Raw genomic sequence first — 24,422 nt, 5'->3', positions numbered from 1 at the left:
TCTTTATCCATTGATCCACCGATGAACAGTTAGGTTGTTTCCATATCTTGGCTATTTATTACCAATAAAGAGACAGTCAAGTTTGAGAAGAAGAGCCCTATTAGAGTTGTACTGCTCAAACTTGAATGTGCACACCAGTCTCCTAGGGACCTTGTTAAAATGCAGATTTTTAGTAAGTTTGGAGTGGAGCCTGGGATCCTGCATTTCTAATAAGCTCCCAGGTGAGGCTGACGGCCCTGGACCATGAACCACACTCTGAGGACTGAGAGTATACAGCAGGAGTTGGCAAACTTTTCAGGTAAAAGGCCAGATAGGAAATATTTTGGGCTTTGCAGGCCATGTCAAGTTCTCTCTTGTGGCGTGAATGCAACCATGGATAACATGTGGAAATGGCTGTGGCTGTGTCTACACAACTTCACTGACAAAACCAGGCAGCAGCCGGAATTGGGCCTGCAGGCCAAGCAGTGGCGCCCTGGTCTAGAGCTTTCTTAGTCTCAAGTTTTTGACCAACACCTTGCTGATTTCCTCTTGTTGGGCCAAATCTCAAGTAAGAATTAAGTGTTTTCATAAGAGGTTACTCATTCGCTTTGTTGAATGATGAATAATTGATGATGACATTTAGGCTGCTGTTTACAAACAGCGCACACGGTCCCTTGGCTGTGGCTCATTGCTTTTCCTTGAGTATAGGTGGCCTTTCTGGTTTCCTTCCCTAGACTGCCTTTTCAGAGGTAGATCAAAACAAAGCTAAAATTTGTTCCAAAACGTCACCCATGGGCATCCAGAATAAATAACCACGGGCCGAACTGTGGAGGCAGAGTCACTGTGGGGGATTTCAGTCCCTTTATCTGTCTTCCACCACTTACCCCTGGAGTTTACTCTCAAGGGATAGAGGATGGTACTCTGGCTTTCAGAGAGGTGGAGAGCAGTAAGGGACCTGGACCCATGCAGTTTACATTGACATATGTCCTACTCATAGGTCTGGCTAATCTGACAGCAGAAAGTTACACACTGCTGATGATATATTCTTACAGACAGACAGTGCAGGACCAAGTTGTGAGTTCCATCTCATGGGCTTTTGGGGTAAGGTCCAAATGGTGCATTTTTTTCATTTCTAACTCCAAAGCTAGTTAGGGTTGAGCTTTAGGAAAGTGTTTTATGTTTGTTTGTTTTTGTTGTTGTTGTTTTTAAGCTGGACCAAATGTGGGGCTTGAACTCATGACCCTGAGATCCAGACCTGAGCTGAGATCATTGCCCTTTTATACGAAAGTTTTAAATTTAATTGGTTCATGGGGCACCTGGGTGGCTCAGTGGGTTAAAGCCTCTGCCTTTGGCTCAGATCATGATGGTTCTGGGATGGAGCTCTCTGTTCTGCGGGGAGCCTGCTTCCCCCGCCCCCCGCCTGCCTCTCTGCCTACTTGTGATCTCTCTCTGTCAAATAAATAAATAAAATCTTAAAAAAAAATAATTGGTTCAAAATTGAAACTGGCTCTCATTTGTCTTTATGACAATGTTTAAATCCTGAAGGGAGAGATGTTACTCCTCTTTCAAAACGGGAGGAAAAAGGCCAGGATTCTTTAGGCCAGGGATGCTCATGATAGACCATTTTTCAGGGTGGTTCTTTGCCAATGGATCTCCTCCAAGAGATTGATAACCTTCTCTTGCTGGGTCCCCATTCCCTAGAACCTTCCTTCTACTGGTGAAATCTCTTTGGTCTCATTACCTTGACTAGTCTGAAGAATAGATGCTCTGATTTTTCTCGACTAGAAATACGTTTTTTTTTTTTTTTTAAGATTTTATATTTATTTGACAGACAGAGATCACAAGTAGGCAGAGAGGCAGGCAGAGAGAGAGGGGGAGGCAGGCTCCCTGCTGAGCAGAGAGCCCGATGCAGGGCTCGATCCCAGGACCCTGGGATCACAACCTGAACCGAAGGCAGAGGCTTTAATCCACTGAGCCACCCAGGCACCCCTAGAAATACTTTCTTGCCTTTCCTTTTCTGTTTTGACCTCCCCTCTTGGCCAACTCTTGGACTGCTAGGGGCTCTTGGTGAAACTTTAGTTCTATTGGTGTCCAGAACCAAAAGCTCATTACTTTGATTTTTAGGGAGGGATGGAAATTTCTTAAAGGTATTCTGAACCCTGTTTACATGCGTCTTGTCTTTCTTGTAGCTGAAAAGATTATTTGTCTGGGCATGCTGAATATGGTTACTGGTGCAGAGGTGTGTACATTACATATTTTTCAATTCATTTGGATTTTTTAAAGTGAGTCATATCCATATAATGGAATACTATTTTTCACTCCTCTAAAGATGGTGTATGTTGGGAAAACTGGGCTTTTTGAAGTCCGATTAAAGCTAAATGTATCTGGGTTAAGAGGCTGGTTTTGGCCCTTAAATGTCAGGACTTGGGGAGGTTAATTACCCTTTTGAGTCTCAGCTCCCTGAGCTGTGACATGGAGTGATCTATACCTACCTGGTGGAGTTGAGGTAAAATTTAGATCTGATAAAGAAATGAAGCCTTTAACCCAGTACCTGGCCCATAGTAGGGGTTCAATAAAGAGCATTACTTTTGTTATTATGAAAAATGTTATTTCTGCTCTTACTAATTCATTTTTGGCTCTGAGATCTCCTCTTTGAAGATGACCTTTTCACAAAGTTCTTCTCTTCCCATCCCTTCCCATCCCATCCTCTACATTCTTATAGTGGTTTTTTCTTCCTTTCCTTCCCCTCTCTCCCTCCCTTCCTTCTGCATTTTGTTCTCCATATATCATCAACTGTGAACTCCCTGAGGACAGGAATGCAATTTGTTAAACTCTCTATCTCAACTCCTGCTAGACACAACAACATGGATGATTTTCACAGATGTACTGTTGAGTGAAGGAAGCCAGACACCAAGAGTACACACTTTTTTTGAAGTTCAAGAACAGACAAAACTCATTTGTGGAGGTGGAGGTCAGAATAGTGCTTGTCTTGGGGCGAAGGAGTTATTGACTGGCAGGGCACCCAAAGGAGACTTCTGGGTGCTTATGAATGTCTTAAATCTTGTCTTGGAGGTACTAACACAGGCCTGTGTGTGCATTGAAAACTTTTTTTGATTTGTGCACTTAATATTTATGTACTTTGTGTATGTTACAGCTCACTAAAAATTTAGGAAGGTGTTTTCCAGTCTACAGTACTTATTTGGCAATCATTAGTCATTCCATAAAAGGTTGAATTTTGAATGGGTGATATGATGAAGTGGTCAGTCTTAATTGCCATGGGACTAGGGCCAAATTTTAAGGCAGTTATAACATACATTTTGAAAAACACAGTGGGTGTCATAATTAGATTTCGCACTAGTTGTTCACAACACTGCTTGAATCTTTACCTGGCTCTTGCAAAAAACTAGAAAATAGGGATAGCAGGACTTGTTATTTGGGACCATTTGTGCAGGTGGAACAAAAGAGAGTGAGGGATGCAGTCCTATCCACTTGGTGAAAAACCTCATTTTTTCATCGAGTTTCTACTGCTTCCACCTCCCTCTTCTCCTTCCCTCCTTTGTCCTTTTATCGATAATACTTTGAAATGAAATCCACGACTCTAATAGATGCCACTGACAATTGTGTGGCAATTCTGCCAGATGGCATTTGAATCTTGGGTGTTCTTTGAAAAATGAAAAGACCAAGCACATGCACAAATAAGTGAAGGTTGAATTAATCTTTATAATTAAATGGAATATCACCCCGCTATGACTGATTTTAGCTTTCAAACTGGATTGCATACTAATTTTTCAGTGAACTGTGATTGTATTAACGTGGTTTTTAGATGCTTCAAAGTGATTAAAATAGGTTTTGCCAAGTTCCTGAGAGAAAAGTTGTTAGAACTTTTAATCTAAACATCTCTGAGATCTTGGGGGTATAATTGTATCCTGACTTGTAGTTGCAAAGCATTTTCCAGTTGTTGATTAATTGTTTGCCCCTGTCACCCTGGGATTTGGGTGGCACTGGCCAGAAATTATGTGCAGTTGCAAGTGTCTGAGGCACATTCGGAAATTGTTGGGAAAGATCATGTTATTTTCTTCATAAAGTACTCCTGCTGGCATAATAGTGGTGACTACTAGTGAGATGCCTAAGGAATATTGAAGAAGTGGATGGATAATATATATCAGGGGCTTTCAGAAGGGAGTCTGGAAGCCTTGGTAAGTATCACAGTCTAAAGCATCTAGCAATGTAGCAAAAACTTGAGCATGCAGGAGAATCCCCTCCCACACTGGTTCTTAACCCAGCGTGGTATTGTACCCCCAGGGAACATTTGTCAAGGTCTGGAGACATTTTTGGTCACAGCTGTGAAGTGGGGAGGGGAAACGTTACTCGCATCTAGTAGGTTGAGATGAGGGATGCTGCTAGACACCCCCCAGTGCACAGGACAGAACCCCACAAATGAGACTAGTTTGGCCCAAATGTCATTGGTGCCAGGGCTGAGAGACCCTGCCTCACAGCGATGCAGATTCCTGGACTGCAACCCAGAGACACTGTGCCTTAGTAGGTCTGAGGTGGGTCCACGAATTTGCATTTTTCACAAGCTGCCAAGGACTGCTACTGCTGCCACCGGTCCAGGGACAAAGCTTTGTGAGAAGCCCTGAACTAGAGGCCTGGAGTGTCAAAGGCACGAGCCATCTGACTGGGTAGTGGCCTTATAGCATCCCTCTCTTGTAGGAAAGCTACATGACAGTTCATCTTGGCCTAATTTAATAATTCTTCAAAGTTACCTCATTTGACCTTTGCCCCACATTAGGAGGGAGGTGGTTGAAATGTTTTTCACCCTGGTGAGGCATTGTTCATGTCCAAGGTAAACCTTAATGGAAGGAATGACCACGATACCCTCTCTGTTGAAGTGTTGATGGGAGAGTGGGATGTGTTTATTTAAGTTCATCTCCAGTTTGCCTGCCATTTCAATATGTGATTTAACAATTGAAGGAAGATTAAATAGCTGATTAAATTTACCCGAGAAATGTTAGGTGTTAGGGACTAGCTGTTGTTTGTGCATTTCTAAGCCCTTTGAATCTTGACATTTGAAAATGATTTTTAATAATTTATTTGCATTTTTTCTTTGATTTTTTCCATGGTATTCCTGCTTTGGGTTAATATTCCTATGCTGGCTCTGTTTTAAAATTCAGGTATTTACCTCAACAAAAGATGAAGTATGACAGTTGAGTCACATGTTTATATCTTGACCAAATTGTCCAAAGACTTAGGCTTTGTCCCTTATTTTACCCTTGCTGCCTTTACTATTAGTTCTAAAAAAATCTGGGAACCTTTATCTTGAAGAGGTAAACTACTTCTGCAAAGAGACAAATAGTAAATATTTCAGGCTTTGCAGGCCCCGTGGTGTCTTTTGTGGTTACTCAACTCCGCTCCTAGAGTATGACAGTAGACAGAGACAAGTAAACAAAGAAGCTTGGCCGTTGTAGAGGATTTTCCTCTACCCTTTGAGGTCTGGTCTTTGGGGTCCTGTGAACTCAACTGACAAGAGACAGGTTACCAAGAAAAAAAGACAAAGTTTATTCCCTTAAGTAGATGGGAGCTTACAGAAAATGTAGCTCAAATGTAGCTCAAAACCCCATTGAAAGTTTAGGGTTTATATACCATCGGAACAAGGGGCGTGGGTTAGGATTTCAAGGGACAGTAAAAGGTAGGAAATGACTGAGAAATATATGGGGGAAACTAATGGAAGGTAAAGTATGTTTTAGTAAGTTCTCATTTCTGGTTGTAGGAGTCTTTCCCTCTGGTATTAGGAAGCCTCCCTTGAAGGGGATTTACGACAGTGGAATTCTTCTAGAAGGCTCTGCTTTTAGGCACATAACGGCGGTGCAGAGAAAGCCTCTTCCTGCATTGGATGATTCTCAAATGCCTTCAGTTCAAAATAATTCTTAGGCTATGATGACATATTCTGGACCCCTTCGCTGTGTTCCAGTAAAACTACTTTCAGAAACAGGTGGTGGGCTGGTTTTGGCCTGTAGGCTATAGTTTGCTGACCTGATGTAGAGCCCTGTATGGGGGAGACAGAGAAAAACAACATTTACTTTGGCCCATATCGAAGCCTAACTACAATATAAGATTGTTCCAGCTCTTGGGCTTTTATCATCTTGGCTATGTCTGGACAAATGAATTTAGCTAATTGAGGCTTAGGATCTTCATTTGAGAAGGTCTGGCAGCTGTTCTATTTATAAAAAGTTTGTAAGCAGTTTACTATATGTGATTGAAAGTACAGAAAGACATTGATTTTTTTTTTTTTAAAAGTGTATGATCTGGTTACTCTCCTATCCGATTTTAAAGGGAGTATATGAGACCTGCCTCTGTTTTTAAGGTAATAATGCCCTTACCCACCCCGAGGGGGATATTGTTGTTTTATGGATTAATCATAAGATGGTTTTAGGTTCTTAACTCTGTTACTGTTCCCTGCTCTGTTTATTTACAAAGAAAACCTGAACGTTGGTTTCTTTCTTTAACTCCATTGGTGCAGCGCTCACCAAGTGAGAGGAGGGGACCAACGCAGACACCCTGGGGAAAGGTTTAGTGTCACTCAGGCGAAATTATAGCTTACCCACGCCTGCCTAGTTTCCTTTTTCCAGACTGAAAAGACTGCCCACCTCCAAGATACATGGAGTTGGTGTTGTCAAGAAAGGAGAGGGATAGATGGAGCTGGTTCATGATTTGGAATGCTTCCGAGAACATTGTCTGTGTTCGGCGAGAAATGGGGATTGTCTGCTCTACCAGGGCATTACTCAGGCAGGATTTAAGACGGAAGAGCTGAAATCTGAGCATTCCTGTCTTCCAGCTCTTGTAAAATCCCTACTGAGACGTGCACTTATAAAGCCTTCTGATTCACAGGGGCGCTTAACTGGTCCTCTGCGCACCGTGATGCAGGAGCCTCTGAGCCACACCCAAAAGCAATTTGCAAAGTTCAAGTTTCCCACGACTCCTAATAAATCAGTGCCATCCTTACTGAGTAGATAAAATTTGATCTTTTAGATAAATGCATTGTTATTATTTGTGGGATCCAGATAGGCCCAGAGGATATTAAAGCCTGCTCCCCAGGGCTAATTTTCATCCATACCATCAGCTCTGCTTAGGATAGTATCTCCAGCCAAGCCATCTACTCTAGTCGATCGTTTGTTTGATATGAAAACTGCCATTGTTTTGAAGGATAGTGTAATTCACGTACAGTCTCCTGAACCTTCGGGTATGCTTAAAGCTCAGAGTTTTGATTGATGGTTAAGAGTTATTACAGAACTCATCAGAGAAAATGAGGCCTCACTGTGGTTAAGCCTGGCAGAAGCTTTCAAAGCTATTGCAGAGCCTGTGGAAGCCGAGCCGGAAGTTGTGTGTAGAAGGGCAGCTGATCATCAGTTTCCTTTTTTTCTTATGTTGGTTAAATTAATAAAAAAGAAAAAAAAATAAGAGACTAAGAGACTTAACTAGGTAGCAGAAACACAGAGCTGTTTAATTAAGTGATTAAAGTGATCCCTTTGATGTAACACATGCAAGACATTTGAGAATTTACCTGACTCTCCTCAGCAGCCAAGTCAGTGGGGATTAAAACAAATGAGTTTTGGGGGCGCCTGGGTGGCTCAGTGGGTTAAGGCCTCTGCCTTTGGCTCAGGTCATGATCCCAGGGTCCTGGGATCGAGCCCTGCATCGGGCTCTCTGCTCAGGGGGGGAAGCCTGCTTCCCTTCCTCTCTCTCTGCCTGACTCTCTGTCTTGTGATCTCTGTCTGTCAAATAAATAAATGAAAATCTTTAAAAAAATGAGTTTTCCATCTTGCTTTTCGCCAATCAGCTTAATACTAAGTGGCTTTGAAAATTCTGGAGTAAAGCCATCATCATAACCAGTCTTTAAATCACTTTGGTCATCTGTGTAAAAATTAGAGACGGTTTCATTGTCACAGCCAAATAAAGCAGAATTATGTTCGGTTCCGTGCTTGCCACTGGCCCTGTCAAGTTGTAGTGTACCTTGTAGAAAGTTCTGGGGAGGAGGGGTGACTTGAGTGTTTAAATCACATTGTGTTTTACACTTACGACGTTCCTTGTTTTTCAGAGTTCGTTTGTGGCGATTATTCTCTCTCTGCGTCAATGTGATAATCCTCACTTTAAAAACTCTCTGTTGTTTCCATAGAATTAATTGTAATTTTTTTCTTTTCTTTTTTTTTTAAATTTATTTGACAGAGAGAGAGATCACAAGTAGGCAGAGAGGCAGTCAGAGCGAGAGGAGGAAACAGGCCCCCCGCTGAGCAGAGAGCCCGATATGGGCCTCAATCCCAGGACCCTGGGACCATGACCTGAGCCGAAGGCAGAGGCTTTAACCCACTGAGCCACCCAGGCGCCCTTAATTGTAATTTTTTAGAGCTCTAGCCCTAAGACTTTAGAGCAAGGAATAAACTCCTAAGTGATTAAGATTACTTGTATGTACACGTTAGTAATAGCAAGGAGCAAGATGAAAACACAAAGTAGCTAAAAATGCAAGCACATGCACATACAGGCCCACTGCCCTCCACTGTTCCGCATGAATCAGTTTGGCAAGCATCATTGAGCACTTACTGTGTACTAGGCCCTGTGCCACTGATTGAGGCAACTCAATGAACAATCTACTCTCACTGAATAATGTACATCAACGCAGCCAACTATGGCTCTTGAGCTGTATTTGGCATGCTGTTTACTTTTGTATGGCCCACGGCTAAGAATGGATTTAACATTTTTAAATGGTTTAAGGAAATCAAAAGAAGAATGTATCATGATACATAAAAGACATTTGAGATTCAAATGTTAATGTCCATAAATAAAGTTTTATTGGAACACAAATGAACACGCCGTTCATTTATGTGTTATCTACAGCTGCTTTCCTAGGTACAGCAGCAGAATTAGATAGTTGGATTAAAGACCATATATATGGCTGGCAAAACTGAGAATATTTACTAAGTGGTCATTTATAGAAAATGTTTGCTCACCCTTGATTTAGGTGATTCAGCTTTTCTGAGTTCCTTTATTATTCCAGTACTTCTTTCAACTCTCTCTCTCATTATATTTGTATTAGAACTAAATTTTTAAAAAATTTTTATTTATTTATTTGACACAGAGAGAGAATCAGCAGGTGGGAGGAGCAAGGGGAGAGGGAAAAGCAGGCCCCCAGCTGAGCAGGGAGCCCAACCTGGGGGCTCCGTCCCAGGACCCCGAGATCATGACTGGAGCCAAAGGCAGATGCTTCACTGACCAAGCCAACCAGGTGCTCCCCAAATCTGTCCTTTTTAGAAAATAGATTTCTATAAGGGGAACAGGGAATTTGTTATGCCATTGGCCAGAATCTCCTTCCATAGCCAGTCCTAGCTGGAAAGGATGCTGGGTGATGTGGCTATTTTTTGTTTGCTCCATTGTCACCCTGAGCAGAATATGGGTCTGATACTAAGAGAAGGAAAGGAGAATGGATATTGGGTAGACAGCAGGCCATATTTGCTTCAGAAAATAAGTACTTTGCCCAAGGTCACAGAGTTACTGAAGATTAGCAGTGGCTCGAGCCTCTTCTCTTGAGGAAGGAGGCTTGGTTGTGATGTGCAGTCCCTTTCCAGAAGTTTGTGTGAATAAGGGATGGAAATGCCTGCAGTGGTTATAGAAAACTGGGGAGCTTTTGATCAGCCACAAGCAGCCCCAGAAATACTGCTTGCAGAACATGATATGCAGTCCCTTCTCTGTTTATACCACTCTTCTCTCAGTATTTGCCCTGGGACTTGCCTTTCCTTCTTGTCCATGTAACCAACCCAGGGGGTAATTAATTGCAGACCTCCCACCAATACTTTAACCATTCAGCAAGCCATCGGACTGTTGGAGCTTTGTTCATCTCGTTCTTGAGAGGTTAAAAAGTGATGTAATCGGGGCGCCTGGGTGGCTCAGTGGGTTAAAGCCTCTGCCTTCGGCTCAGGTCATGATCCCAGGGTCCCGGGATTGAGCCCTGCATTGGGCTCTCTGCTCAGCAAGAAGCCTGCTTCCCTCTCTCTCTCTCTCTGCCTGCCTCTCTGCCTACCTGTGATCTCTGTCTGTCAAATAAATAAATAAACAAACAAACTTAAAAAAAAAGTGATGTAATCGCTCTTTGCCTTAAAGGGTGTATCAGAGTTCATGCAGGAACGTGAATGCCCATCTGAGTGTATCATGCAGGAATCTGTGTAATAGGGGCACTCGGAGCTCATGCAGTCACTAGGAGGGCCGGAGGGGGAAGGGCCCAATCTCCCAGTGAGGAGCTGCCCGCTCGCAGAAGGGGTCTCCTCAAGAGATTGCCTGGAAGCTGCTGGCACAGCGGCCTCTGTGTCTGCATCTGCCCATAGCTGCCAATGGCAGGTGAGGAAATGGTGTCTCCTTGTCTGCCTTTCCAGGCTCCTGTGAGTGCTTCTCACTGGCAGATGCTGACCTGGAGCCGTGCCCTGTGGGATGGGATGAAGATGGAATTCTGAAGCTTCTCGGGGAACAATGTAGAATGGCCTGGGGTGGGATGACGTGGAGCTGACACCGGACTGTCTGACAGAAAGACGTTTGAGTTTGAATGGAGGCACACGTTTGGGGAAGAAGAGCGCTGTGTCCAGATGTTGGCAGTGTTTTACTAGTATCATCACCTTATTCTCTCTGCGTGTCCTTGGGAGATGAATTTAGAGATTCTTTGCATCTCTCTGCCGGCTCTGTTCGAGTCATGGTATTGCTAAATAAATAATAAAGAGGATTCAGTGACCCGCATGCACAGTGTAGAAGGTAATATATTCTGTGAAGCTGCACCGTGCAGTGGGGGTCCCAGAGCGTGAGGTCTGCAAAACAATGCATAATTCATCAGCATGTTCCAGAAAGACCAGTGTTCAGAAAACAGTGGTGGATGACTCAGCTTCTCTCTTTCTTCATTTGGGGTAACTATCAGGAGCTCTTTATTTGCTCTAGGTTACGTTTGTGACTTGTGGTGAGCTCATAAAAGACACTGAGAAACTAAGTGCAATGAGGGAAATGAAACAGTGGGCTTGAAACCAGGTAACTTATAGACATAGGAGGTATTGTTTGGTGTTGGGGGAGAGTCCTAACAGCTAGCTATCTGCTCTCGGGGTCATCTCAGGCTTTCAGTGTCACTCACAGGGTTTTTTTTTGTTGTTGTTGTTGTTGTTGTTTTTTGTTTTTTTTTACTCACAGGGTTTCGAAGGCAGGATTGGATCTGTGCTCTATATGAGTCTGCAACAGCAAAACCCATTATGACTGCGTCGTGCGGCACTTGTAAAATCCTCTCTGAGTCTTGAGTTTCAGGTTTCTGGTGATATTTAATGTTTGAATTATCTCAAGGAAGATAAGAAAACATACTATCTTATTCCATTTATTTGTTGGGTGAGGAAAATGGAAAGGGACTGAAGGAAAGAACTCTTAGCGAGAGCAATGTGCAGAGGTCCCTGGTTTGCTGTGCTGGAATAAAATCGACGTGTTTGGGGTTGCCTGGTGTCTTCCGCTGGGTCTTCTGGAGGCCAAGCTGGAGATGAAGCTGCGCGTGCAGCTGGCTTAGGAGTCCTGCAGCAAGTGTTCCCAAGAGAGAGCAGCAAGGCGATGGGGGAGGCCAGCCAGGGTGTGGCTTTAGGGGGAGTCTCAGACAGCTTGATCGTTCAGGGGACCACTGGAGGGCAAGTTAGACCTCACAGTTTGTCCTTAATGGAGGCAAAGGAGCAGCGCTTTGGGACTCCTGCCACAGTCGGTCTTTGGCTGAAGGCTGCTGGGGTGGGTCGGGGTGGGGGTGGGTTCCCAAGGCCGATCAACTCCCAGGAAATGTATTGTGCGGTCACGGGTACCAGTAGCCCTAGGGCAGGCCTGCTAGGAGCCTGAAGTGCTGGCCATTTGAGAAGAAAAAGAACATTAGATACTGGAGGGGGCTGTACAGAAGCAATACAAGGGATCCCTGGCACGGAGGGCGGGAGTGGAGGTCTGGGCAGGTCCTCCTTACCAGGTACTTACTCTTGGAGTAAGCCACTCTTCTGTTTTTGTGCAACCAAGAATCCAGGGAGAGAAAAGAGACGTATTTTTATGTGGAACTGCAAAGTTTCTCCAGAGCCAGAGTTGGCAAACCTTTTCTCTAAAGGGCCAGGTAGTAAATGTTGGAGGTTTTGTGGGCTGCAGCGTTTCTGTTCCGACTACTCAACTCGCCGCTGGTAGTGTGAAAGCCGCCACAGATTACATGTGAAGGAGTGGTTCTGGTTGTGTTCTGATACAAGTTTATAGAGCCGGAGGTGGGGGGCGGGGTAGAGGGGGACGGTAGATGGGGCCCAGGGGCCATAGCTGGCCAGTCCCCACTGTGCAGAGCTCCCTGCATGTGCCTCAGGTGAGTTTTCCTTCCCACATTCCCTTTATGCTACAGAACACAGGGAGTCAGTTACTCTGTCTATCAAAAGGCTGGTTATGGCAGGTCTTAAGTTAGTCTGGACCCCCTACTTGCAATCTTTTCTGGCATTCCAGCCATCATTCTCAGTGTGGCGTGCTAATCTTGCTGAAAGGTGACTCATCGCATTTTACTCCTGCTAAAAACATTTCCTTCTCTCCTATCTGTAAAAGAAAATAACAGACTCTTTGCCGGGCATTCGGGAATCCCTATAAACTGGCCCCAACCAGTTTTCCTCTATATGTCTCCCTACCTCGTCTCCTCCTCTCCCCTCCTGGTGCTTTCTAGCCCAGCTACAACAAAGCTCCTGCCCCTCTCTGTGCAGTGACCTTCCTTTCCAGCTCCCTGTCTTTGTCCTTGTGTCCTCCTGCAGTGTCCTTCCTCTCACCTCTGCATTTTGAAATCCCACCCATTCTAGAAGTCTCAGTTTGGTCATCTACGTTAAGCATTTTCTTCATGAGGAATTAGTTTCTCTGCAGGAATTTGATAAAAATACTGTGTTTCTTTTGAAACTTTTACTTTGTTTATTTTTACTATGTGTTTGTGCATCCACTGTTTGGTCAGTATATTGAGGGCAGGGACTAAATTACATTTTTTTTTTGCATATCATAGTGGGTTGCATTTACTAGACACTCAGTAATGAGAGTTTTCAGATGAACATCGCGTCCTACATTGTGTGATTATTAATGATTTAAGTGCTGAAACTCTGACCTCATTTTTCTTTTTCCTTCTTATAGGCAAGAGCTGTTTTGGCAAAAGTTGGCTATCCTGAGTTTATAATGAATGACACTTACGTTAATGAAGACCTGAAGGCAGTAAGTGCTAAATATACTGTATTTTTGGTTTTTGGCAACTTTTACTGGCCTCATGCCTTTCAGCTAACCCAAGCCCAAGCACTTAGACTGGGTAGTGCCAGAAAGCACCAACTTTTGATTCATCCCTTGGCTACATATGAGCTTTGATATGCCAGGCGAATCACAAGATTTAGCACAGATTCAAAATAGAGGAAGTGTCAGAAAGAATGCATGGCTGAGTGGGTACCATAAAGCACACGGACCTGGATTAGGTCTGATTTGACCATAGAGGAAAGAATTAAGCATATTGAATATTTTATAATTAGTGGGCATGTTCTAATGCAAAACGCATGATGTTTGTTGTCAAATATTCTTCATGTGCTTCATTCATACTAAATGACTAGTAGTAAATCTGCCTGCTGGGAGTTAACTTCATTAAACTTTATGAGTGTTTTGGCAGATTAAGTGCATATACATAGGACCCTCTAATTTGTTATGAGTTGGACTGTATATTTGCAGTACGTTACTGATGGAGGAATAGTAATAATTCTTTTGTATTCTGATATTTTGGGACATGTATTTTCCAGTAGATTCATTCATTATAGGCCTTTTTTTTTAAAGATTTTATTTATTTATTTGACAGAGATCACAAGCAGGCAGAGAGGCAGGCAGAGAGAGAGGAGGAAGCAGGCTCCCTGCTGAGCAGAGAGCCCGATGCGGGGCTCGTTCCCAGGACCCTGAGATCATGACCTGAGCCGAAGGCAGCGGCTTAACCCACTGAACCACCCAGGTGTCCCCATTATAGGCCTTTCTAATCACAACCACTGTTTATTTCCTTTCCTACAAATAGTACTGATGAAGGACTTCTCTTCCTCACAAACCCCGTTTTTACCATTCACTACGTTTTCTTAAAAAAGTAGTTTTTTAGAGTTTAATAAGTAAGGTTCTGAGATGTAGGTCTTTCCTGAAATGGTGGTTTGACAAGTCACATAACTAAAAGCAGTCCTAGATTTGTAGATGAACATCCAAATTTTATAAGATTATTCTAAAGTGAGAGAAGTTTTCATTATAAAGTTTCTCCATTGGTCCAAGATATGGCCTTTGAAGAATTGCTCCAGCTGCCCGGGGGAGGATGATACACTCCAGCCCATCTCATACATTGTTTTGTTGCTGAAAAATCTCAGTATTATTATGATAATTAAAAATACTGACGCACTCGACACATACGTACATTATATTGTAACCTCCACAGTAATCCTGTGAAGTAGATGGTGTTTATCTCCATTTTGCCGAAAAGGATGTAGAGACTCAAAGATGTTAAGTGGTTTCCTCAGTGTCCTACATAGTGTCAGAGCCAGGACTGAAATCCAGGCCCCGAAAGCTCTGCCTCTAATCAGAGCAGGGGTTCTGCAAGGTCCTTCTCAGGCCCCTGCCCCGGAGGAAGAGTAGTGGGTTTGAGGAATTGGTGGGAGCTGCCTTTCCAGAGCTGGTTGGAAGAGAAGAAAAGAGGGGAGGTCAAATCGTTAAGTGGTTAAGAGCACAGGCCTCGGAGTGCTTCTGCCTTTTCCATTTACTAGTTGTTTGTGCTTACGCAGGTTCAGTTAGCTTGCCTTCCTGGGGGTATCCCAAAACCAGCCCCTGAAGAGGCAGGCCCTTCCAGGTTGGTAGGTGGTGGGTTTCACAAGCCAAGGCAGCGTACATACAAGGGCAGCAAGACGAGTGGATCCCCGCACCTGCCTGCCGGGTTTTAAAAGTCTATATAGAGGCCCTAACTAGGTTCAGTCATGTACACTGTGCAGATGTTCCCCACACCTCATCCCATTCTCAAGGCTGTGTCCTCTGAACAGCCCCTGGGAGCGGGAAAGGCAAGCAGAAGCCACATTCCTGGGAATAGGGGGTGGGAAGCCTCTGACTGCCCAGGTCCATCTCACAGGTCAAGTTGTAGTCAAATTTTCGATGACCTTCTCCAACCCTCGATACAGGAAATAATAATAACCAAGTCTTGGTATTGTCAGGAGGATGAAATGAGAGTATATAATTATGAAAGTGCCTAACATAATGCTTTGGTGCATAAGTAGTTTCCTTTTAAGTGCTCACTGGTAGTTGGGGGATCAGTATCTGAACCGTTGCTGCTGAGAAGACCATCACTGGGGGACAAAAACGCCTTCAAAGGAAAGCCTGGATGAGACTGGCAATTACCCTAAGTTAAGGATGCGGATGAGAAGGTGTGAGAAGCATTTTGGTGTAGTGGTTATGACACGGACTCTGGGATCAGGGTGCCTGAAGTTAGATCCCTTGTCTGCCATTTACTAGCTATGTGACCCAGGGTAGATTATATAGCGTCACTGTGTCTCAGATTTCTCATATCAGAATGGAATTGAGAATAATAACCTCTCCCTTATGGGGCTGCTGAGATCAGAGAAGTTAACATATTTAGCATTTTGGAAAACTGACCCAGGCACGCAGTAAGCATAGTCTGTTAGTTGTAACATCTTCAATTTGTATGTAAGACATTATTTTGGTGAGGAAAAGTCATTATGAATTGACCCGTGCAGGATCCAGGTGCCTCAAATTGATTTAAAAAGCTATACGGATGGAACCATCTCAAGCTTTAATCAAGTAAGATAGCGTTCAGGGCTCACTCACAATGCTCAGCTGATCAGGTTCTGTTGCCGGTCTGTTCTTGTCTGAAGCGAGTGCCCGAAAGTGTGAGTACTTGCCGAATGCGGCATCTTTTGTGAAAAGAAACCAGATGTCAGACAGGCTGTGGTATTAGGTAGGTTTCCTTGTTTCTCCAGGGTCTGAACTGAAGCCATTGCACACCAAGATTTTTAAGCACTTTAGTCAAGAAACAGCTTTTGTCTGACTCATACCCAGAGTAGACAGTTGCACCCAGGAGTTTCTGACAGTTTAAAAAAAAAAAAAAGACGGTAAAAAAACATCCAAATACTGAAATCAAAATACATTTGTGTTCAGAAATGGATAGAAAAAAATGAATAAAACCCAACCTGAATATATGTAAAGGATGCTTGATGTGATAGACCGTAATAGTGTCGCCAAGGTGAATAGCAGTAGGGCTAGAGTATTACTGGGGTATAATAAGGCTGTGTTTTCAGTTTTTTTTTTTTAAAGATTTTATTTATTTATTTGACAGAGAGAGATCACAAGCAGGCAGAGAGGCAGGCAGAGGCAGAGAGAGAAGCAGGCTCCCCACTGAGCAAGGAGCCCGATGCGGGGCTCGATCCCAGGACCCTGAGATCGTGACCCGAGCCGAAGGCAGCAGCTTAACCCACTGAGCCACTCAGGCGCCCCTGTGTTTTCAGTTTTGAGAAACACGTAGATAAGGACTACTATAGGGTCTGTGAGAAATTTCTGGTAATACAAGCTCTGAGCACAAGAGGCTGTTAGAAATGAAAAACAGCTTACTTTATTTGACGCAAGCAAAGATATGCTTCATCAGGCAGAAAGGCGAAAGAGGATAGAGATTAAGTAATGGATCAGATGAAGGTCAAGGAGAAAGGCAGAAGACTGAACTTGGGCTCATGTGGAGATAAGAGCAAATGGAAAAGAACTTGGAGGCAAATGTAAAGAATTCAGAAAAAACATTTCCTCTCTCTGAGATTGACAGGGTAAACCGAGATACCCCGCCGAGTATTTCTGAACAACAATCTTACTTTAGTCTTTGAAAAGAGCAAGAAGAGAGGAGATGCCCTTTGTGTGAACTCCTGGTAGCATGCAGGGAAAACCTACTGGTTAGCTTTAAATACGTAGGCATTAGTCCGTTTTCAAATTAGCCTTAAAAAGCGTTCCTTCATTGATCCTTCATGAAAATGGACTCAGGAGCAAGTTGATGCCAGTTGGGGGAAAGTTGCTGTATTAGTCAGGAAAACCAGAACCACACTAGGTATTTCAAAGAGAGGAGATTTCATAGGAAGAGGGGCTGAAGATTCTTCCAGAATCATTGTCAGAAGAAAGAGGAGAGAGAATGAAAGATGACAGACACAGCATTCTTTCCCTTCCTGCCACCTGCTGACTTCACCCAGTGCCTGCTGTTGGCAGGAAGCCAACTGGCACTCCAGAAATAAAGTTTTCAGATTCCCTGCCCCATCGTTCTAGAACAGAGTAAAAGGCTAGGCATGTAGCTGAGAAAGACAGTAGGTAAGTAACTGGCCCTGCTAGGTATTTCACTCATTCTTGTGAAAGCCAGTGGAGAACTGGACTACGGGCTAAAGTCAGAGTCCCAGCTGGCCTCTATTTCCTTAGGAGCATTGGATCTGGGTACTTCTTCAGAGAAGGTCAGTGTTTCTGGTGAGTGATAATCACACACATACATAAGCATATCAGTATGTGTATAGAGATATACAGATGTGTGAACCTGCATAATATTCTCTGGGGTGGGTCCTGGTCTGCTATAGCCGGTGGAATGTGTGTGTGTGTGTGTGTGTGTGTGTGTGTGTGTGTATGTACCAGTGACAGAGAGTGCTACTGCCACTGTCCAAGAGTGAGGTGAGATTTAGGTGACATGCTCCAGAGAAACAGGTTGCTAAAATATTGAAGTAATTCTGTACAATAGGTAAAGAAACAAAATCAAACATGGTCCTAAGTTTGACCAAGTCATCTCTGGCCACCATGGCCCAGAAGAGCCAAGAGTGGGCACTGGAGGGGAGTGCCCTGGTGCTTACCAGCCTTCCAGCCAGTCTCCTGTAACTCCCACATGCTGGCCTCCATCTTGTTTGTTCCCTCCCCAAGAGCAGACCAAGTCGTCCCCTGTCCCCCAGTGGTGGCTACGGGGTACCTGGTTCCTTGGTGGTGTGCTAGCTGGCACTCCTCAGAGTCACCCTTAGGTGGCTGCTTGTGGGAACTGTGTCATCCACAGTGTATCATCTATGTAAGTTGTTAAACAGTTTGGACATCGTCTCTGTGTAGGTATGTATGTATGTACACACACAGAGTACTTAAGGACAAAGCTGTCTAAATGCAGCAATTCTGAATATTACATTGCTATAAATTAGGGAAAACATAAATACAAAATCTGAATTCCATCAAGTTTTTAGAAAATTCTGTGAGTGCCTAACAAAATCCTTCTTATGGACACTCGGATATATCTCTGAGTATCTTTAAATGGATTTAACTTAAAAAGTGTTCTAGAATCTCTTTGTCCTATTGGCTCACGTAGTATCTTATCAACATGTACTTATTCTACTGAGAAAAGCTGCAAGCATTTGCTTTTTCTGCCCTTACTACACGTTCCTCACCTTTGAGGGGTCGTAAAAGCTTTATCCCTTCATACCTTTAGTCTGTGACACTTGGTACTTCATATCCTGGATAGGATTTCCAGGAGGGGAAATTCAGATTCCCCTGAATTTTAGGATCTGGACGACTATTCCTAGAATATGACAACAAGAGCCCCAATGAGTTTGCCAGAGATCACCCAGTTGAAAAGTCAGGAGATGTAAGTGATTGAAAGTCATTATCAACTTGACCTACATTTTCACCAGTAATGGGGAGGACAAGAGGCTTTCAAGCCAATTATTGTCCGTTGCAGGATTTAAGCATTTTTTTTTTTGAAGATTACAGGTGGTTTTCAAATATTCATGTGCATTTGTTCTTGTTGCTGTCTCCACAAGTGGAATTTTCCCAGTGGTAGCTGGGTTTCATGGTTGTTTCTCCTTTTGTTCAAGGGCCTGTTGAAATATTTACACTTATCAAAGTATTATCACATGGTGGAAAATTTGGGAAATAGAGAAAAGGCATGAGAAAGTACTCATAATATTGGTACTAGAACATAATAATACATACTTCTATTTCACCATGTTATCTTGCCTTTTTGTTTTTATATTGCTGAAATAGACACATATATAATTTTGTCTATTGACCTTTACCATTAACCCGTTGTTTTGGTCTTGACTTCCCTAGACAAATTAGCATTATTTTAACAGCTATATGATGTTAAGTAAACTGCCATCACTTATTTAGTCATTGCTTCTCCTCCCACCCTTAATTCTTACCTTTGCCTCCTCCTTCCCTGTACTGTTTTTAAAAGGTATTTTATTTATTTATTTGATAGAGATCACAAGTAGGCAGAGAGGCAGGCAGAGAGAGAGGGAGGAGGGAGGCAGGCTCCCTGCTGAGCAGAGAGCCCGATTTGGGGCTCGATCCCAGGACCCTGGGATCACAACCTGAGTTGAAGACAGAGGCTCTAACCCACCCTGTACTGTTTTTGCCCAATCACGGTTTTCCTTATAAGGATCAATGAAAGGAACATTGCAGTTAGGAAACTCATGATTTGAACTGTATGGCTTTGCCAAGTTCCGTAATCTCCTCAGCTCTTTTCCCCATCTATTATTTGGGAATAACAGGGGCTAGTCCTTCCCTACCCCCAAACACTTAACCGGTATCACAGGAAGAAGTAAAATTTTGTCCCTTATTACCTATGATTTCCATTAAATAAATGGAATAGATCAATTAAATTAAGCTGAGAAATAGCGTATATTCTGTTTAATAATTAAAACAACCTTAAAATTGCCCTTCTAAACATAGATAAGCCATTGGCTAATTGTAATTACTTGCCTCTGAGTTTTGCTCCCCATGATTATTTTTAAGGCAATGGTAGGACCTTACTTATTTTAAAGTATATTTTTACTCGGTACTCTTCTTTTTAAGGAAATTTTTGGATGGTTTTCCATTTAATATCTATAGGACAACCTGAATATCAAGGTTTCTGTTTGTTTTGTTTTTTTCTAATTGAACAAGAAAGTATCACAATTAGCAAACTCTTCCAAAAGTAACAATTGACCCCACTGATAATTACCAAAAAGAAAAGTTAATATTTATGAAGGTAATTCCTTTGAGAGAATTTCCCGGAAAGTGTTGTGAACCCAAGAGTGAATCTGAATTTTTCATCAGTTGCACTCATATTCTGAAGGATCTGTCAGAGCTGTCTTGGGAACAAAAGCTAAAAAAAAAAAAAAAAAAAAAAGGCTAAGGGTTGAACGGTGGACACATCTTTTAACTGTATGACTCAGGAATGCATTAGGATATTGGTTAAGGTTGCTTGCTAAAACAAGGAGCTTACTCTCTTTCTTCTGAGGTTGACTATAAACTTCTATTTTTAAATACAATCAATTATAGGATTTTATTTTGAAGCATCTCAAACATTGGAAAAGTCTGTAAAGTCCTATTTGGAACACCTCTAGTTTAACAAATATTAAACATTGTTGCATTAGCTTTATAATGCACGTACACATTTGAAATGAGCAAGATACATTGGATATTCTTTTTGTAATCAGCCTTGATCTAATAATGTCCTTTCTTCCTGCCTACCTCCTTCCCTAAATATAAACACTATCTGGAATTCAGTGTTTATTATTTCCATGTATTTCTTTATGCTTTTGCTATATAGGTTTGTATCCATAAACAACGTACAGTATCATTTTACATGATTTAAAACTTTAAATTCTCTCATACATACAATTTGCCTTATTCAGTCAGCATTGCTTTTGAGATTATCTCTTGTTCATGCATACATACCATTCTTTAAACTGCTGTATTATTTTCCACTATGGAACTATACCACAATTTATTTATCAGCCACCCCGCTAAGAGGCTTGAAGGAAGGACAACTTAAAGTCCTATCTTTATAGCTGGTTGGTCAGGTAGAACACCAAAGATGCCAGGAATTGATACTTGCATTCTTGCCTTTCTCCCTGTGCCTTTAGTTATTTTGCTCCTTCTTTTACCTTTTGGCCTGACCTCTGGAAAGAGCAAGATGAATCATTAACAAAAGTTACTCCACAGGTACAATGAGTATCCTTCGTACGTTAGGGAAGAGATGAACGTGAGCCTGATGTTGGCCAGCAGATAGATGACTGTCAAATCTATAGCCATCAAGTTGCTATGCGTGTATTCATATTTATAATGTAATGTCTGTGGATTTCACATACATGCATTTGCTATATTTCAATTTTTCCTTTTAGAAGAGTATGGTTTAAATTTATTTAAAAAAATTACAGCTAGTGAGATTATGGTTACTCTTGGTTATTTGCTTATTCAAACATGTATTTTTCTTATTTTATTTGCCACAGTAGTAGATATTTTTAGAGATTTTTATTTATTTGAGAGAGAGAGAGCACAGAGGGAGAGTGAGAGGGGGAAGCAGACTCCATGCTGAGCAGTGAGTCCCGATGTGGGGCTCGATCCCAGGACCCTGAGATCATGACCTGAGCCCAAGGTAGACGCTTAATTGAGCCACCCAAGTGGCCCAGTACTATATTTTCAAACCAAAGAATTAGCCATCACTATATCCCATTGCTTTTACTGTTATGCAGATATTATTTGCAATATTTAGGTTAAGTACTGCTTGTTTTGTAGATAGAATGCCTAGAGAAATCCAACTGTTTACCATTCTCCTTCCAAAAAAGGAAAAGGAACTCAGGAGTCATTTATGTCTGTCTCCCTATTTTAATACACAAATTGTTGTGATGCATCAAGTTTCTGTTTTTCTATGCAAGCTGTAATCTATGATTTGCCTCTGTAGTTTCATTAATTTTTAGAGACCAGAGAATTTTTTGAGTGGTAAGGGACAAATTCTGTTAATAATGAAATGATTCTAGTGACTCCATTGTGCTTAGCGGGGGAAATAAATCTCTGAACTACTTGCATTGTTTCCCTTCATGAGCAAATGCTGATTACAGTAAATTGGATCTTAACATTTGACTAAATCATCATCTATAAGCTAAATGAGGTTTCAGCTGACTAAACTGAATGTTATTAGAAGAACCTATGTGACAAATAAAGAACACATTTCAGAAAAGATCAAGGACTCGTGTGAGCCAAGAAATTTCAAACCTAAGAGGATATGTCCTATAAAGGTTAAAGTAGATTTTTCAATTATAAAGCAAATGAAATGTGTCATAAATTACTGCAGCATCTCTTGTTTGTTTACCATGATCCAGAAATAATCATATCGATTTGGGGACTTTTTCTTGTAAAAGAAAATCACGGAGATTAAATTCCATGGCTCTATGGATACTGGGTTAACTGGTGACGGCTGAGAGGTGTCCGGAAAAGTGTAGCTTCTCTGTTGGTTACTCGTTTGTGTGCTGAAGACTTTGTTCAGACTTTGTTTCTTTTATCTGCACTTAGAACAATGATGGTTGTGGTTTGTTTTATTCAGATCAAGTTTTCAGAATCCGACTACTTTGGCAATGTCCTGCAAACCCGCAAGTACTTAGCACAGTCTGATTTCTTCTGGCTGCGAAAATCGGTTCCAAAAACAGAGTGAGTAAAAACAAACAAACAAAAGAACAAAACAAAAAGAACAAACGAAGGGACGCCTGGGTGGCTCAGTGGGTTAAAGCCTCTGCCTGCGTCCTGGGATCAAGCCCCGCATGGGGCTCTCTGCTCAGCAGGGAGCCTGCTTCCTCCTCCTCTCTCTGCCTGCTTCTCTGCCTACTTGTGATCTCCGTCTGTCAAATAAATAAATAAATAAAATCTTTAAAAAACCAACCAAACAAACAAAAAAACAAACCAAGCCAAACCAAACCCAAACAAAAAAAACCCATAAAAACCCGAAAGGGAAAGAAATAAGTGTGCTGGTGGGAAGTGAAGTCTCCCAGGTCAAACTGGGTAATCCCCCCTGGTCAGAGTAGCCGGCTGGCAGGTTACCTTGGTTCGGCCAAAGCGTGTTAGGTTTTGATAACTCTTTTTTTCTGATATGATATGAATCACTTCTCCATTCTGATGATGGTTGCCCCACTCCTAGCACCAAAACGATGTAAGAGGGCTTATTAGGATACAGATGTTCAAGTCATTTCTATATGTAGGTATGAATATATGTATATAGAAAACAAGTTTGCCTAGAATTTCACGCTCAAGTAAAAACTTGCGAAGATCTTAAAAAAGAACAAATGCTTAAAAAATACAGTATAGTTACAAATGTAGAAGTAATTATATAATTATGAAGTAACTAGGAGATTTTGTCAAAGTAATAAGTGTCAGAACGGCTGGCTGTATTATTTTTCTCCAGTATAAGTTAGGATTTACTGTCTTTCTTCCCAGCTGCCTGTAGGGACTGGCTCCCTAGGTAAGACATCTTCCCGAGGAACTTTCTGGACCGGGGGCAGCCATGATGTCCTTCCCTAGCAAAATATGTATGATGAAGATAACTGATAGCAGCTAACAATTATTGTGTTCACAGTGTGCTAGGAAGTACTTTACCTGTTCTAACTAATTGTATCCTCTCTTCATTTCTGTTAGGTGTAGGTACTATTAATAAATAATACCACCCCCACTTAACAAATGAATAAGAGGCTTACAGTTGAGAAATCCTTCAGCTCAGGTTTAGATTACTTTTTCAAAAATTTGATTACTTTGCAATATACTTGATAGAGTGTTACGTGTGAGGTTTAGATTTCTGTTTGTTCATTTTGGTTATTGTACTTTGCAATTTCAGAATTTCCATTTGATTGTTTTTTAGTTTCTGTTTCTCTGTTGTGATTTTCTTTCTTTCTTGTCTCCCTCCCCCCTTTCTTCCTTCCTTCCTTTCTTTCTTCCCCCTTCCTTCCTTCCTCCTTTCCTTCCCTTCCTTTCTTCCTTGCCTTTCCTTGCTTCCTTCCTCTCTCCCTCCCTCCTTCCTCCCCCTCTCTTCCCCTCCCCTGCTCTCCCTTCCCTTCCCTTCCTCTCCCCTCTCTTCTTCCTATTCCTTCCTTCCTTCCCTTCATCCTTTCCTTTCCTTCCACTCTTTCTCTTCCTCTTTCTCCCCTCCGCTTCCCTCCTCAGCCCTCCCCTCCTCTTCTCTTCTCTTTCTGTAGGCTCCATACTCAGCATGGAGCCCAACATGGTCCTTGAACTCACAATCCTGAAGATGCTTAACTGATTCAGCCACCCAGGTGCCCCATGATTTTCTATTGGTTGAATCATTTTCGTTCTATTTACCATTAATTCTTGGAATACAGTTTAATTCTTTGGGCTTATTTATAATGGCTGCTTTCAGATCTTTGCTAAATCTAATACCTGGCTTTGCTCTGTCAGTTTTTATTGACTTTTTTTTTTTTTCCCTAACACTTTTCTCTCTTTGCATAGCGTAATTTTTTTGTTGTTGAAAATGACATTTTAGATAATATATGGTAACAACTGTGGATTCTGATTTATTTTTCTGAGGCTTTTAAAAAGTAACTTTTAGGGGTGCCTGGGTGGCTCAGTAATATACGCGT

The 24,422-nt window shown here is 42.2% G+C and overlaps 1 protein-coding gene across 3 annotated transcripts in view; it reads left to right on the top strand.

Annotated features, from left to right (window-relative positions):
* Positions 1-24,422, top strand: part of PHEX (phosphate regulating endopeptidase X-linked) — a 213,444-nt gene that overhangs the window by 126,615 nt on the left and 62,407 nt on the right. For all 3 annotated transcript variants that reach the window (XM_047716507.1, XM_047716508.1, XM_047716509.1), the window contains 2 exons: positions 13,153-13,230; positions 22,385-22,488. In XM_047716507.1, the coding sequence (XP_047572463.1) occupies positions 13,153-13,230; positions 22,385-22,488 (182 nt within the window). The remainder of the gene's footprint in view (positions 1-13,152; positions 13,231-22,384; positions 22,489-24,422) is intronic.

This window comes from Lutra lutra, chromosome X (assembly GCF_902655055.1).
Source record: "Lutra lutra chromosome X, mLutLut1.2, whole genome shotgun sequence".
Lineage (NCBI taxonomy): Eukaryota > Metazoa > Chordata > Mammalia > Carnivora > Mustelidae > Lutra > Lutra lutra.
Note: the sequence above shows the minus strand (reverse complement) of the source record. Positions and strands in the feature narration are given on the sequence as shown.